At 54.6% G+C, this 12989-nt stretch overlaps 4 protein-coding genes across 4 annotated transcripts; 2 read left to right on the forward strand and 2 right to left on the reverse strand.

Annotated features, from left to right (window-relative positions):
• Positions 1 to 52: 52 nt before the first annotated feature.
• On the forward strand, positions 53 to 2213 carry M421DRAFT_220820 (uncharacterized protein). The gene is made up of 4 exons (XM_033588309.1): positions 53 to 411; positions 523 to 1203; positions 1253 to 1578; positions 1629 to 2213. The coding sequence occupies exons 1-4, from the start codon at positions 280 to 282 to the stop codon at positions 1996 to 1998; spliced, it is 1509 nt and encodes a 502-aa protein (XP_033446502.1). The 5' UTR covers positions 53 to 279; the 3' UTR covers positions 1999 to 2213.
• A 791-nt stretch (positions 2214 to 3004) lies between these two features.
• On the forward strand, positions 3005 to 3622 carry M421DRAFT_68117 (uncharacterized protein; the record flags this gene model as incomplete). Its single annotated transcript, XM_033596483.1, has 2 exons — positions 3005 to 3153; positions 3205 to 3622. The coding sequence occupies 2 exons, from the start codon at positions 3005 to 3007 to the stop codon at positions 3620 to 3622; spliced, it is 567 nt and encodes a 188-aa protein (XP_033446503.1).
• Positions 3623 to 4647: 1025 nt separating this feature from the next.
• M421DRAFT_422928 (tannase and feruloyl esterase) lies at positions 4648 to 7289 on the reverse strand. The gene is made up of 3 exons (XM_033593315.1): positions 6505 to 7289; positions 6299 to 6455; positions 4648 to 6251 (listed from the first exon to the last, which is right to left on the reverse strand). The coding sequence occupies exons 1-3, from the start codon at positions 6863 to 6865 to the stop codon at positions 5141 to 5143; spliced, it is 1629 nt and encodes a 542-aa protein (XP_033446504.1). The 5' UTR covers positions 6866 to 7289; the 3' UTR covers positions 4648 to 5140.
• Positions 7290 to 7949: 660 nt separating this feature from the next.
• On the reverse strand, positions 7950 to 8603 carry M421DRAFT_94105 (uncharacterized protein; the record flags this gene model as incomplete). The annotated part of the gene is made up of 1 exon (XM_033598174.1): positions 7950 to 8603. The coding sequence occupies one exon, from the start codon at positions 8601 to 8603 to the stop codon at positions 7950 to 7952; it is 654 nt and encodes a 217-aa protein (XP_033446505.1).
• Between the last annotated feature and the right edge of the window lie 4386 nt (positions 8604 to 12989).

Genomic DNA, 12989 nt, shown 5'->3' on the forward strand with positions numbered 1-12989 from the left:
TCGACTGCTAGCGCTCCGGCACCATCGATCCGTCAAGCCGATTACATACAACGATCTGGTCGGCCTTTGATCCCAACGGCTTACGGCCTGCGTGTACGGGAGTATCCAGGGCTCATATCGTACAGACATTCCTCTCCTTCTCCCGTAGTACTGTATCCACATGACGATATCCTTCTCCTGTAGTGCTGTATCCACATGACGATATCCATCCCAGGCTCAGTAGACCCGACTACATATCCTCTGGGGTTTCAGGCGGAATAGCCACACGTCGGAGCAAATATGCTACCTTCATTCAGACCTCTTGCCCCCGCACCACCAGGCGGACCGCTGGAACCAAGTGGCAGCGAGCCGCGAAAGAGAAAGAAGAAAGCTCGACTAGCCTGCAACCACTGCCGTGTGAAAAGAGTAGGGGTAAGTAGGCCCGAGTCGTACCCTGGTGCCGATTAGCGCATCGCCGTTCTTGGGTACCCGCGTAGTGCCCGCTGCCTGGAAACGACCCCGGATGCTGACAGCCTGTCATAGTGCGATGGCGCGCGACCCGACTGTGCACGTTGCCTGCGGTCCCGCGTGCCATGCGTCTATATATCCGACGATGCAGATGCTACTCCAACCATGGCTCTCAAGAGCGAGCTAGAGAGCCTCCAGCGCCGATTGCAAGAGCACGCCGACTTGCTAGAGAGCATTCGCAGCGCGCCAGACGACGAGGTCCTGGCCATTGTCCACAGACTGCGGTCGGCTGAGGACCTCTCGGTCGTGCTTTCAGCCTACCAAGGTCGCATAGGCGGCTCCAGCCAGGCATCCGAGCATGCTTTGGCACGCGCCGTCATGCCGTCGGCCGAGACTGCCATCGACTTTGAGCTAGTGATGCTCCATCCAACGGCCTTTCCGGTTCCTGTTCCACCAAGTCCGTCGTCGATGGCGTCAGCAGGTCTGATGGGCGGCTCCTCGCCGAGCGGTACTCCCATGTCTCCCCCCGAGCCCTACACGTATTGCGATCCTCGTCTGGAACTCCTCGCAGTAAGCTACTGGACGCGAATACCAATCGACAGCAGACTCGCAGCTCGAGCGATATCACACTTCCTCGAGACCGATCACCCGGTGCTTGGTTTCTTCGACGCCCATCTCTTTCTTCGCGACTTGGTCGAGCAGGGCCTGGGCTTCTGCTCGTCCTTTTTGTTCCATGCTGTCATGTCGCTCGCCTGCGTATGTCTACAAGTTGCCGTTCTTCAAAAACGCTTTTTGACCAGCGCAGCAATCGTACAGCACAGTAGAGCTGCGGGTCGCACCCTTCGCTACCGCCTTCACCGAGGAAGCGATCAAGCTCTGGCACGCCGAACGTTTGACCGATTCGGCCACAACGCTGGCGGCCCTCAACTGCCTCTCGGTGGCTACTGGCTGGAATGCCCGGAACCAGCCGGGGAACCACGAGCTGGTTGGAGATGCTAGCGCAATGGCTACCCGGATTCAACTGTTCCATGTTCCGCCAACGGACGCGTCGATCGACCATCTCCGGGATCTGAGCGAGGACGAGATGCGAGATCAGGCTCACGTAGCCTGGGGCAGCTATGGCTGTCAATCGTACGAGACCCAAGCATGAGACTACTGGACAGTACGCTCATCTCGTGCAGTTTTCTCGCAAGCTTCTTCCCAAAGCCCTCGATCAGGTACCCGCCGAGATTCCCCATCCCTGGCGACAACCCCGACCTCTTCGCCGCTTCCGACGCCTTCGAGCCCGCGCATCAGGCACCAAACTACATCGGCCAGACGTGTACTGCCATGTGCAAGTTCTGGACCATCGTGCAAGAAATCCTGGCGGTATGCAATACAGAGGACGACGCACCTCCCTCTCGTCGAGAGGGACATGTCGTGTTTTGCCGAAGCAAAATATCAGCACCCACTAGCATGGGCAGATACACTCCCCATCTCGCCCAGCAACAGTTCCAACAGCGTCTCCCACGTATACCTCTTCCAGTACACATCACTGTGACCCTTATCTAGACACCTCTGTCTAGACGCCTCTCACCTCTTCAAGCGCCCTGTTCCACACGACTGTACCAACCCTCTTCCGACCATTTCTCGACCCACCAAAGATCATCCGGTTACGCTCCTTCTCCTCAGCCGACAGCACACCTCGCACCGTCGTCTCTGCCTCCGTCAAGCAACTAAAGCGCCTCGCACACAACTACCGCACGTGCCTGCCCCGCCAGCTCGCCACAAGCTGCATCTCCAACGCCGCCGTGATCCGTCTGAGCAGCATCGTCGTGCACCAAGCCGCCACCGATCCGAGCTGGAGCTTCTTTTCCCGGCTGTGCTTCGGGCGACAATGGACGACCTTGCTCGTACATTCCAAGAGCTCATGCTGTTCGACGACTCTATACACGAGTCTGGAGTCGTTCGGGAGTCTTCCAGCTAAGGCGCGACCTCACAATGTACAAAGTACCAAGCCCGGGAGCGCTCGACGAGACCGTTGGGCTACGTCTAGTGCTGTGGGGTAGTCCGGGGTTATCCTTGGCCGTGCAAGCCGCCCGTTACACCCGAATACCACTGCAACCTTCCTCATCGACTCTCACGCTCTGCGCAATCGGTGTGGTTGTGTAAGATAACGTCATAGGCGGCCCTGATAGGCCGATCCGCGGCTTTTTCAAGAAGCCCCGCGAGAGCACATCAATCGCGCCTTCTCGGAAATACGCCTACTTTGTTTGAAACTTCTTGGGAGTTCACCAATGCGGCGAATGCCCGAACTTGGACAGCGCCGGATTGGCTGCGAAACGCCGCGCTTTGACTACGCGCGTATTACACAATTATGCCTTCCTGCCAGACCCTTTCGTATTCAGGTCCTGCGTTCGGAGGAATACACATGTAGCAGCGAGCAGCGGAGGCGTGCGGGCAGGGGTCAGGTATAAGGAGCCAGGCACACCCGCTGCCGGAAAAACCGGACTCGATTGCTCAGGGCCGTAAAGCACATTGAGACTTCCAAAGCGTGCAGCTACGCCGTCCCAGCACCATGCGCTTCACCACCACCACCGCCGCCGCCGCCGTCGTGCTCCTCGCCGCCGCGCCGCTGGCCTCGGCGCTCCCGGGCCCGAAACATAACAACACTCAATCCATCATCAACGCGCTCGCGGGCACTTACACCCTCGTCAACACCAGCAGGTCCGTCCCCCCTCCCCCCACCTACCCCTCCCGCGTTCCTAACAGCACCAGCACCCTAAACAACGTCCCCGTCCCCGACGCAGCCTACGGCACCGCCCCCGTCGGGCTCCTGACCTACTCGCGCTCCGGCTACATGTCCGCGACCATCACCGCAACCGAGCCCGCCTTCCGTCCCAACCTGACCTTCCCGTTCCAAGACTCGGACTCGGACGCCGACTGGGCCCTCGTCGGCAAGCACAGCCTCGGCTACGCGGGGCCGTTCAGCGTCAACGCCGATTTACCCGCGAGCAAGGTGCAGGGCCAGCTTTTTCATGGACCGCTGCTTGTGGCTAATGTGCCGACTTGGGTTGGTACGCGGCAGAAGAGGAATTACACCGTTGTTAGCGAGGGGGGCGAGACGTGGTTGAGGATCGGGAGTGAGCGCGGCGGAGGGTATAGGGGTGTGCTCTGGTGGCGCAGGCTGGATTGAGCAGCCGGGGGTGTTGGGTTGAGGCAATTCGGGGTGGTGGCAGTTGTGTTTGGGTCTCGCGATGGTGGCAGCTGTGTTTGGGTCTCGCGATGGTGGGAGTCGTGTTTGGGTCTCGCGATGGTGGGAGTCGTGTTTGGGTCTCGCGATGGTGCGTGGCTGCTTTAGGGCTGCTGCGCGTTGTGCTGCTTCGGGTCACGACATGAGTCGAACCGGTTGACGCGCTGCGTATAGTTTCCTGGATCGTGCTTTCACAAAGACAGCACCGCACGGCACAGCACCGCACGGCATGCCACACCCTTTTACTTGCATCCCTTCATCGTCCGGGTCAGGATACTCAGGTCCTGCGATTCCCATCGGATAGCCCAGCGTAGAAATCGCTTCCATGTCTCTAGCGCGCTTGCGATGGAACTCACCTGCGTGTGCTTCGACTCTGCCGAGCGTGCCTTCTTTGTACAGCGCGCTGAGATGCTCGAGCGCTTTCGTTGCAGATCCCAAGTCAATGTCACGCAATACGTCTTGCTCGCTTTGTTGTCTCGCGTCGATCGGGATCCCTTCTTCCCAGCCTTGTTCCAAAACGCGCTGCTGCTCCAAGAGCGCCCTCTGCGCCATCAACAATCTTCTCACCCGTGGCAGACTCACACTTTGACCATTGAAATGCACATGCGAACCCTTCTTTCCAAGATCGCCAGACCAGAATCGATACTTTTCTCTTTGGCAGGAGAAGACTCGTCTGGCCTACCCTTCACTCATCCAGTGCTCATGGTTGTGATGCTGCTGTCAAGATGAGTAAGAAAGTATTGCAGGGCGGTCGCGCAGTCTCTTGCTAGAATTCGCAGCCCTTGTCAGGATCATTGTCTGTAGCAGAAAGAGGTGTCGGCGGGCTGAACACACAGTTCGTAGCTCCTAAGCAATCGTCAAATGCTGTAGCTCGTTCGTTCACTCAGCAAACCCGCGCCTGACTGTGAGGTGCTTGAGTTCGGTGGTTGACATGCCGGGGCGATTCACACAAATGTCCAATCAAGCCCCGGCCCTCCATTATCTGCACTCAATCGGCGCTCAAACATTCCCTACAAAGTAATGGAGTGATCTGTCGTTTTACAGGTCTGGAAGCCGGTACCCTTGGCTCCCTCAATCTAAAGGAGGGGTTGGCGGTGGCTTCCATCTGATCTGTCTGGAGCAGCGACGGGGATGTCAATCGCCGGTTTCGATGCAGCGGTTTTAGCTTGCGCACGAGTCAGACCTCCCTTGATCTTCACTTATGGCTGTCTGATCCTCAGGTTGAGATTGCGTTGCAGAGAGATATCGGTATGAGCAGTCGTGATCGCACAGCTTACTTGGCACAGGCTCACAGCTGTTTCGAATGTGCACTATGCGTTTCGAGAGATTGAAAGAATCACAAGGGACTTGGATAAAGGGCTGAAGACATACTATGCAGGACCATCAACTGACAATCGCATTATGAGGGAATGAATGCGGCTCTGTCAAAGGCAACTCGACTGCTAACGGAGTTGCTCAGACCTATGCATCAACGCACTCCCAGCTCTCAATCAAATTTGCGTCGCCCTCGCCCTTGTACTGATTGTGCTTGGGATACTTGCAGTGCGCGCGCTGGAATTTGACACCCAGACTCTGGGTGTCGTTGACGTACTTGGTGCCAATAAGAGTCTCAGGTGCGTTGCCGTTCTCAACCCAGTCGACGATAGCCATCAATATGTTCTCCTTAGGGTCGTAGGTAGTGACCTCATCGCTAGCCTGACCAATGACGTGCGCACCATCTCCGCCGCCGCAGTGACCGGTTCCGCTGACAGTGAAGAAGCGGTAGAACTCGTCGAGCTCATCAGAGGATAGACCCATCGTCTCGCGGACATGTTCGTAGTATCTCGGAGAATTGGCGCTTGAGATGATAGCATCCATAGCACCATGCCAGTGCAGGATCTTCGAGTTCTTCTTTGCTTCGCTCAGGTCACCCTTCCAGGTCTGAATGCCTCCGGGGTCGATGCGTGCAGCATTGTCGAAGTCCGTGCTGTTCAAATTTGCCGGGCTCCAGGTAGTGTCGTTGTAGACAGCATAACGGAGCCAATCAGTGGTGTAGGGAAAGGGAGTTCCACCAAGTAGAATAACAGCGGCAAGGATCTCGGCACCAGGCTGCAGACGAGGGTAGACCAAATCACCCTTGTCGTTGTAAAGGGGGGAAAGCACAGTCTTAACAGTCTGGACTTGCTTAGCGCTCAAGCAAGTGCTGGCGTTGCTGCTTCCAGTGCACTGCAGACCAGAAGGGTCGTAGTTGCAAAGTGGAGGATACTCCAGAATACCATCAGCGTAGCCATCAAGTAGGTCGCACTGCTTCAGCACATCCGCGTGGACGATCGCCCACTGAGGGACTGTGACGAAAGTATCCGAGGTGTTGGTTCCCGTAGCGCGGAAGAACGAGCCTGACCAGCTCGTCAAATTGTTGAACGAGATGGCCGGAGCACCAGCAACAATGCCGTCGAACTCTTCGGAAAAGTCTTGCGCGGCCTTGAAACCCTGTCGACCACCAGTTGAGCAGCCAAAGTAATAAGACTTGTCGTGAGATTTGCCATAGAAGTCCTTGGTGATTTGCTTGCCAATGACTGTACCGGTGTAGATGCTGCGAACGTTAGCTTGGACGGCATTTCACGTTCTAATAAAACTCACGCTCGGTACGCAAAATCTTCGACGATGTCGGCATTGTTATAGAGGGGCTCACCGCTCGTTCCATTGTGCCCGTTATTCGTTCCTGCAGCCGCAAATCCTGCTGCGGTGGTATATGCCAGGTCCTGGTATTTGATGCAGCCGTTCAGACCACCGTTGCCTGTTCGATCATTAGTCAATTAGATTATGGTTCGGACCATCTTCCTTACCTGTGCTTAGATACCGCCCGGTCCAATTTGAAGGAAGCCAAGCTTCCATATTGAACCCAGAATGATCAGTAGTCGATATATGGAGCGAAACACGGCAGATGTCTGCGGTAACAAGCATGTATGGCTGTACGCATGTTGCGTTGTTGTCAGGCAGACTCAGGTTCGTTCCTGCAGCCACAAACTCGGAGAAGTAAACAATCCCGTTCTCAACCTCAAGTCTCGATGCGAGAGAGGCACATGTGGAATTGAAGTCATTTGGCGTCGTGTCTGTAGAGCATGACGACTGCTGTGGCTTTGATGGGGAGGCGTGGGCGAGAGACGTGCTCAGCAGTGCCGCCCATGCGGGATGGTCAAACTTCATCTTGGCTGGTAGAGAGAAGAGCGAACGTTCGTCAATCTTCAGAGAAATTGGGGACTGATCCTGTACTTAAGCTCATGACATCCGTCCACCGAAGACCGGGTTCGTCGTTAACCTGCGTACGCAAGTGTTCTTTAGCGTCGGCGGAATTCTCAAGTGTGGGGTCCCCACCCCGATTCGTACAGCATCATCTGGGGTGCTCGGTATGGAGACTTTTCTTGAGCGACAGCCGCAATTCTATCCCTGCCGTTACGACTGCCGTGGTGTTCCCCTCCAGGGTGGCTGGGGGCTGGCCTATTCGCACCCACCAAGGGTGCACTATCGGCCAATGTACTCGACTCCTTTCAACTAGAGCGGCTGGGTATGCATTCAGCCAGAGGAGTCGTTGAGAAAAAATTGAAAGTTGCATTTGCTTCTGAGGCTAGAGATACCATGTGCTGGTCTGCCGAAAGAACTGCCGGCCAGTGGGTAAACTGCGGAGATTACTTTTGGAATTTTCCCAGTCACGTGCAGGGAACATCATCGGAACGAGCTCTTCGACCGCAAGGTCACGAGTGCGGGAGACTGCGTACTAAGAACCTTCACAACTCTCGACTCTGCTATGTTTGTCTCACAACAGCCCGCGTCTTGTCTAGACCAAGTCTGCAGCGTGCTCATAGATGCTTGCCTGAGGTCAAGCGCCCACGACAAGCGGTCAGATGCTCGCACTTGCGACGCTCAGCCTAAAGCCTGAAACTATTTCCTGCGGACCGACGACACCGCAGTGGTCGTGTAGCACTGATGCGCGTTATTTGGTGCAAGAGCCTTCCTGATGGCAGTCTTGATCCCACTCGCGGCATTGGCTGGGCGCAGGAGCCGTCTCTGGGCCCGTGTTACAAGACATACTGCCCACAATTACGGAGTCGATGTTCTCAAGTACGGCTCTTCGCTGCCTCTTAAAACCTTGCGGCACTATAAGGTCTGGACTGCCGCCCAGCAACGCAGCAGAAGCCCAGGGCTCCGCTGACTTGACGAGTGCCGAGTTGTTGTCCGTACAATCGGTCAAAGGGAGCTGTATCGTCGGATCACCTGTCGTGCTAGTCAGCGCTTATACGCTAGGCTGGCTATGATAAGTAGAAGTCTGGGTCTTGAGTAATGCGCTGATGGACATAGTTGTAATGGGTATGATAGTGACGATTTGGCTAAGCATGCGCTCAACAACGGAAGCGATCAGGCCGTCCAAGCAAACCACCAGCAGTTCTGGTATGACCAGTACAATCACACGCCGACCAACAGTGGAATTTGCTGCGCAAGAGTTCCAGGCTCCAAAATGGTGTTGCAAAGGCTGTGCCAGCCGTAAATGTGGCGCGTCGGATCCAATCAGCGACAGCGCTTCAGGCGATGATCGACGAGTTCGCAGCGCCAGGGCCGAGTGCCAGCACTCCTTTGAATCTACAATTTCCAGCTCGTCTGTTGTGTCCAGCTCACTGGGGAGGTCGTCTGTGTCGCCATGGTCAAAGATCTCCGCGTCGCAATCCACAGAGCCACAGTGCTCAGCTCCCAGATACCCGTCTTCGATATCCACACAAGTGTACAGCTCTAGCTCAACATGCTCATGCCAATTGTACAGCGACACCAACATCGTGCTGTGCCACATCTCCACTAAGAACAGGATCGGCCCACCCAGTCTGATAATCTTACCTCTGATGTCCTCGACGACCTCTAGCAGAAACTCTCTTGGTATTAGTTCGCTCTTCAGCATCAGGTCCTTCTAGTTGTAGACTGCGATGGCTATATTGATGAGCAGCTTGCGGAAAGAGTAGCCGGGCGTTGTTCTACTGTATACATCATTCAGCGCAGAGATTGGGAAGAGCTGTTCGTCGAAGATCATGGTGAGAACAAGGTCGATAACTGTGTTTTGCCGGCGTGGCATCACGTACGCGTCGGCAAAGGCGTAAATGGTGACGGCATCGGATTATGAGAGACGCAGTCCGATGGGAGGGAAGGTGCCGGCACGCAGCCAGTACTCGGCGAATGTGAAGAGACATGAGGTTATGTCTGAGATAGTGACAACACTACGCTCGGGATCTTCTTCCAGAAGCTCTGCACAACAAAAGTGGCCTGAGTGGAGCGCTAGGGCGTTGCGCAAGACTTTGACGGAGCTTTCATCACTAATCAGGTGTGCCAAAATAAACACGTTGATATCAAATTCGTGTTGAATGCTGTCAGCGACGTCGGCTCGATGGGATGGAGCTGCAATCGTACTGTCCCGTCTGCGGTGACGCTGTCTAGAAGTAGCACCTGCTTGGTAGCATGAGACCCATCGCGCAGGATTTTAGAACGGTGGCGCTACGACGATAGACCGGGCGCTATTTACCTTTTCAGAGTTAGAAGTCTTCGGTTGCCAGTACAGAGCAGCTCAGGTAAGCGCAAAGTCGTTAGTTGCTTTCCTCTCGAGGGCCTCCAATGTCTGTTGATTCTCACTTCAGCAGAGCTATCAACTAAAACTACCGCATTTTTGTATACAACCTACCTAAAGGACACTCTTTTATATGCTCCGATAGATGAAGACAGCTATCTCTGCCCTCACGTAACGCGCCCCTTTCCCCCCCCCCCCTGGTTCAGCGATGAAGACATCAACCTGTCGCGGAGACTTAGCCTTATAAGCAGCTCATTTCAGGGTATGAGCGTAGTCTACATTTTGCCACTTCTTATCTGTGACACAACCTAATCAGAACTAGCAAGCCGTTGTCAGACCGCCTATAAATCACAAAACACGTCGAATTTCCCTAGGACAAAAGCCCAGGGTGCAGCAATTGTTGTGTCAGCAGGTCTACGAACACGCATGACAATTGGAAAAGATGACACACCCCTCTCACACACTCTGCAGACGATAAGCTCAGTCCAGGCCTCAGCGAAGAAAACTAAACAACTCGCAAGGTTCCTCGCAAAACGGGCAGGACGACTTGGAGCTTCAACCTCGGCACTGCAGTGGCCCTCGTTTCAGCATTAAATGCAACGACGAAGATACGATATCTCGAGATGCTAGGAACCCCGATCGTCCTGATGGAGAGGTGCTGTTCCAGATCCACCATGGCTTGAGCGAGCTTCGGTCTACACGACGTCCGCAAGACTGCCATCCACACACTGGATTAAACTTGTTGACAGCTCATTTTAAACAGCTCAGTGTTTTGACTACATCGCTGCAGAATTTCCGGACGGCAGCTCGGTCGGTGCTCAATCTCCTGAAGGAGCAGTCTGGCAGAGCACTTCATACAGATGGTGGTTCTGGACCGAGCAGGTACGCTCCAAGCCTTGACAAAGGAAGAGAGGAAGGAAGGAAGGAGAAGCGTTTGTGCTCCAACGAGGAGTGCTCCATGAGCTTGAAGTCGAAATAGACGTCCAAACCTGTCTTTTCTTCCAGGGGAATTTGGCAGGGTGGTCGATCAAGAAGCAGTTCGAAGTGAGATTGATAGTGTGCAATGTATGCCGGCGTGAGCAATTTTCGAAGTGTTGCAAAGTCTTTATATGTGCTGAGCTTCTCGTAACACCACGACCTTGCCCGCCACTGACAGCACGCGTCCCCTCAAAGCGCTGGATATCCCAGAGACTAGCCTCCAGCAGGGTACCAAGCAGGCTCGTAAAGCTCCGCACAATTAGCACATGCTCAAACCCACATTCATCTGGAAGTACTCACAAAGCGATGAAAGCAAATGACTTGAGCGTGCGCCTCAAGCCACACTTGCTCACAAACCGCGACGAGTTCATGGCACACCCGCCGTTGTACTCGTCGTCCTGCGCCGCGAAGATAAACGCCGTAAGCCAGAGGTAACTCAGTATCCAGGCCAGGGGGGGCGAATTAGCCCTTGTAATTCTTCACCGCGGGCAGAACGAGCGCGGGCAGGTAAATGACGGTGTCGATGGCGACCTGGAGGGTATCAGTTACCAGTATGTGGTGGTGGGCGTGAGCGGGTGACGAACGAGAGCGACTCAGTAGTGCAGGTGCGTTTTGTGCGTGCCCTTGCTGATGAATCACGGCGAGATGCCGAGGACGAACAGGAGGATAAGGTGTGCAAAGCGTGGTTGGTAGCGAGAAGGGGGTGGTGGAGTTTGTTCGAGTGTACGGCGGGCGCACTGCGTCCGAATGTCATGTTGGAGGTACTCGGTAGTGGTGGCGCTGTAGTGGTAGATTTGAAGATTCTCGGCGAGGTACGCTTGTGTATTACGTTGAGAAACTTGTTGCCAGATAAAAGAGACATAGAGGCTCCCTCATGTTCCACGTCATGATCGAGCAAGCACTCACCTCACTTGACCATCACGTTAACACGACTCCATCACATATCCAAGCAAGGAAAGCACGGAGGCCAACTACTGTCCCTGTCTGTATCACCTATTCACTCACCATGATTTTATACTTCCGGGACTCTTCTGTTCTTACCAGTAAGTCACAACAGCATTGCAAATATTCGCTTTGAAGAACGCTATCATGACAAACGTCAACATATTCGAACTCGGCTCCTTCCGGCTATCATAGCAACATGTGGTGAGCAGGCAGAGAGCTGGAGCGAGCTGAGCCACACGTTACTTCTGAACGAAAAGCACAGGCCCAGCGCGAGCCAATCGCCACCACGACGATGGGTCAGGGAAGGTGCTGGCATAATCGCTGATGAGCAGCGACGTTGAAATGTCGATGGGTGACGTGATTAATTGGCCCAGCATGTCGCAACTGTAACAACTTGAGTCGTCCAAGTGACAGCGTAATGCTGGGTCATGGCTATCTCGGAAGCTGCGGCGCAGGCTTCCATAGCCAGATACTCTGCGCATGATTCATCTGCGAGGATATCCGCAAACGTCAGGGCACTAGGCCGTGGAGGCAGCATTCGCGCAGCGGAATGGCAGGTATGAGCTCTGCATTGGTTGGCAAAGGGTTCCGGCGTCGACAACAGGGTTTGCACGTCATTCTTGCGTCCAAGTATTGTTTGCGGCAGGACCAGAAAGCAAGCGAGAGCACTCTCGAACGGGTGCAGAAACCAAGAACGTAGTCAACAGGATCAATTCTACAAGAGATGCGATTAATGCAGAAGAAACAGCCACGGTGGTCAGACGTTGGAGTGCCTTACATTTGTGGCGCATACCTAGCGGCCAGCCTTACGTATTGAGACATGAAAGCTATAACTACTCCGGTCCATCAAGCACCGAAGGCCAGCGTGGCTCTGCTTGTCTGGCTGACCTGCATAAAGGCACATCAGCCTTTGAGAGCACAAAGACCTCACGCCGTCTGTTCCTATTTACTTGGCAACAGGATGTCTAGCGTTGCAGCTGTAACCATGACGTCAGAACCCGGCGTGTATCAAATTCAATAGCCTTACAAAAGGTCTGGAGTCTGGACTGCACGATGTAAAGCTGCCAAGCACCCGTCCTAAACTACAGCTCTACTCGTGCCATCACAAAGCAGGGACGCTACACGTTTGAAGGGGCTAAGGCCTAAACTTTACGGAAAACGGACAACGCGCCACCAATCAAGAACTCTAGTAAGCTCGACCAAGCTCATTTCGCGGCAAGGCTAAGTGCAGCCGCAGTCCTAGCTGGCTGAATGAGGACATGTTTTACCCGTCGATACAGCACTTGTATATCGATCGATTCAGCTTAGCGTATCTGTGTGGCAGCCAGACTTAGAGGGCGATAGACTACCACCGGGAGTCAATTCCTGAACCAATCAGCTCGCTTATCCCAAACGGAACAACGACTACAGCAGCGCTAGCGAAGTGCATTGGGGTGCATCAGGCGTGTTGAGAAGATACGGATTTGCTGGTGTGTGGAAGCATCGTTCCTGCAACCCTGTGCTCACAGGTGTGTGCGCGGGGAGGAAGTCATATGGCCCCAGCTTGCTCATCATGGAAATAGTGGAGAGAAGGAGATGCACTTACTGCACGTGCAGCGCCGGCGCGAGAGGGTACTGTAACCGTCGCTTTTCTTGTGAGGGCCTGGTCTATAATAGGAAGGAGGAAGCTGCTCTTGTAGGTATCGTGTACTTGGCAGGTTAGAGCTGCTAGGTAGTTCACTCTACCATACGAAAGGTTCATTACGGTGGTGGTTCCTGCATCGAGCAAGATGTCGACGGTCCTTTTTGTTGGAACGGGATTATCGC

This window comes from Didymella exigua, assembly GCF_010094145.1.
Source record: "Didymella exigua CBS 183.55 unplaced genomic scaffold M421scaffold_23, whole genome shotgun sequence".
Taxonomy (NCBI): Eukaryota; Fungi; Ascomycota; class Dothideomycetes; order Pleosporales; family Didymellaceae; genus Didymella; species Didymella exigua.

What these genes read in the sequence shown, in the direction of transcription:
- M421DRAFT_220820 (XM_033588309.1), top strand. Translation starts at nt 280, where the DNA reads ATGCTACCTTCATTCAGACCTCTTGCCCCCGCACCACCAGGCGGACCG. An exon ending in CTGTCATGTCGCTCGCCTGC is followed by an intron (nt 1,204 to 1,252) that starts GTATGTCTACAA and finishes TGACCAGCGCAG; the next exon opens with CAATCGTACAGCACAGTAGA. An exon ending in GGCAGCTATGGCTGTCAATC is followed by an intron (nt 1,579 to 1,628) that starts GTACGAGACCCA and finishes CATCTCGTGCAG; the next exon opens with TTTTCTCGCAAGCTTCTTCC.
- M421DRAFT_422928 (XM_033593315.1), bottom strand. Translation starts at nt 6,865, where the DNA reads ATGAAGTTTGACCATCCCGCATGGGCGGCACTGCTGAGCACGTCTCTC. An exon ending in CGGGCGGTATCTAAGCACAG is followed by an intron (nt 6,456 to 6,504) that starts GTAAGGAAGATG and finishes ATGATCGAACAG; the next exon opens with GCAACGGTGGTCTGAACGGC. An exon ending in GAAGATTTTGCGTACCGAGC is followed by an intron (nt 6,252 to 6,298) that starts GTGAGTTTTATT and finishes TAACGTTCGCAG; the next exon opens with CATCTACACCGGTACAGTCA.